This window comes from Cynoglossus semilaevis, chromosome 9, assembly GCF_000523025.1.
Source record: "Cynoglossus semilaevis isolate Cse_v1.0 chromosome 9, Cse_v1.0, whole genome shotgun sequence".
NCBI lineage: Eukaryota > Metazoa > Chordata > Actinopteri > Pleuronectiformes > Cynoglossidae > Cynoglossus > Cynoglossus semilaevis.
The window spans coordinates 4,713,256-4,714,605 of NC_024315.1; the positions used below are offsets into that span (position 1 = coordinate 4,713,256).

Genomic DNA, 1,350 nt, shown 5'->3' on the forward strand with positions numbered 1-1,350 from the left:
GGGGTGGGGGGGGGTGGAAACCATAACAACAGCCCAGACCGTGGACACACCTACAGCCCACACTGACCAAAACATGACCCAAATCCTGGAGCAGAACAGAACAGGTCCAGGTTCTGGTCCAGGTTCTGGTCCAGGTTCTGGTCCAGGTCCAGATTCTGGTCCAGGTTCTGGTTCTGGTTCTGGTTCTGGTTAGCGGCTCACTGACTGGTTAACTAAGTTAGACAGTTCCTCACCCTGATAGGACAGCTGAATCTCATCAGGAGAACGTCCGTCTCCTGTCCAAGTGATGTGAGCCTGGTTTCCCCCACAGCCTTTGAGCAGAGCCCCCCCCTGACCCCCCAGGACCTGACGGTGAGCTCCTGTGACGTCACCACACAGCACCGATACACCGGCACCACCGGGACTCTGTGCCAGCTCCAACAGGAGAGTCCTGCCCTCAGGGATCTCTATCACCCACGAGCAGCTCCAAACACTGCCCCTGCTGGACAGACTGGGCCCAGGGAGGAGGACGTGACCCACCGGACCCTGGTCCAGACTGACCTCACCACCACAGTCCGGCTGTGACAGAGACGATATTCTATCTGAGGAGGGATAAAAAGTGACTTTTAAAGTGAAAAACCTCCTGAAGGTCGTTTACTTCGACGGTGTTTGAATAAATGATGGATGATAACATAAAATCATAAAAACTGAAGAAGTCGTTTAAACTGAACAAACGTAAATGACACGAAGACTTTCACTGACTTTAATCTGTTCTAATCCGGTTCATGTTGACACCAGGAGGTGTCGCGGTCACGGATATTTGAAGAATCTCTAAATTAATACAAAATGCTTCGATATAGAAACTGGAAAATGTTCCTAAACCGTGACTGCGTTCGCATCAGAATAAGTTAAGATGATTATAACACTGACCTGTTGTGATAACGAAGAGCCACAGAAGGACGTGCAGCAGCATTTCCAACATTCAGACATGTCCGTGTCGGTGAATCCATACAGACATCCAGACCGGAGCCGCTGACGTCGGGACACAGAAGCCGTTTTCCTGTGGACAGTCCCAGCAACACGGCGTCAGGAACTTTCCTGCTCCATCGTTTCCTTCAAAGTGAGAAGTCAACGCTGTGTAAATGAGATGCACGTGTGTGAGCGGGCAGAGCGCCCTCCTGCGGCGTCAGATGGACGGACAGGCGCGTTCACGACAAAATACAGTATATTAGGTCATTTGGAACTTCCTGCACTTCCACAGATGAGAGGAAGGACAAGGGGGTCGCTGCAGGAGCGGAGGCTCCGACAGGAGACAGACCAGGAGGACGGACGACGGCCGGACCAGGAGGACGGAAGACGGCCGGACCAGGA

General features: G+C 52.4%; 1 protein-coding gene across 1 annotated transcript in view; it reads right to left on the minus strand.

The window, feature by feature from the left end:
- LOC103383507 (mucin-5AC-like) overlaps positions 1–1,220 on the minus strand; it is a 5,757-nt gene extending 4,537 nt beyond the window's left edge. Inside the window, exons 1-2 of the mRNA XM_025058462.1 lie at positions 910–1,220; positions 396–581 (exon numbers count right to left, since the gene is read on the minus strand). Of these exons, the coding sequence (XP_024914230.1) occupies positions 396–581; positions 910–961 (238 nt within the window). The 5' untranslated portion in view covers positions 962–1,220. The remainder of the gene's footprint in view (positions 1–395; positions 582–909) is intronic.
- Between the last annotated feature and the right edge of the window lie 130 nt (positions 1,221–1,350).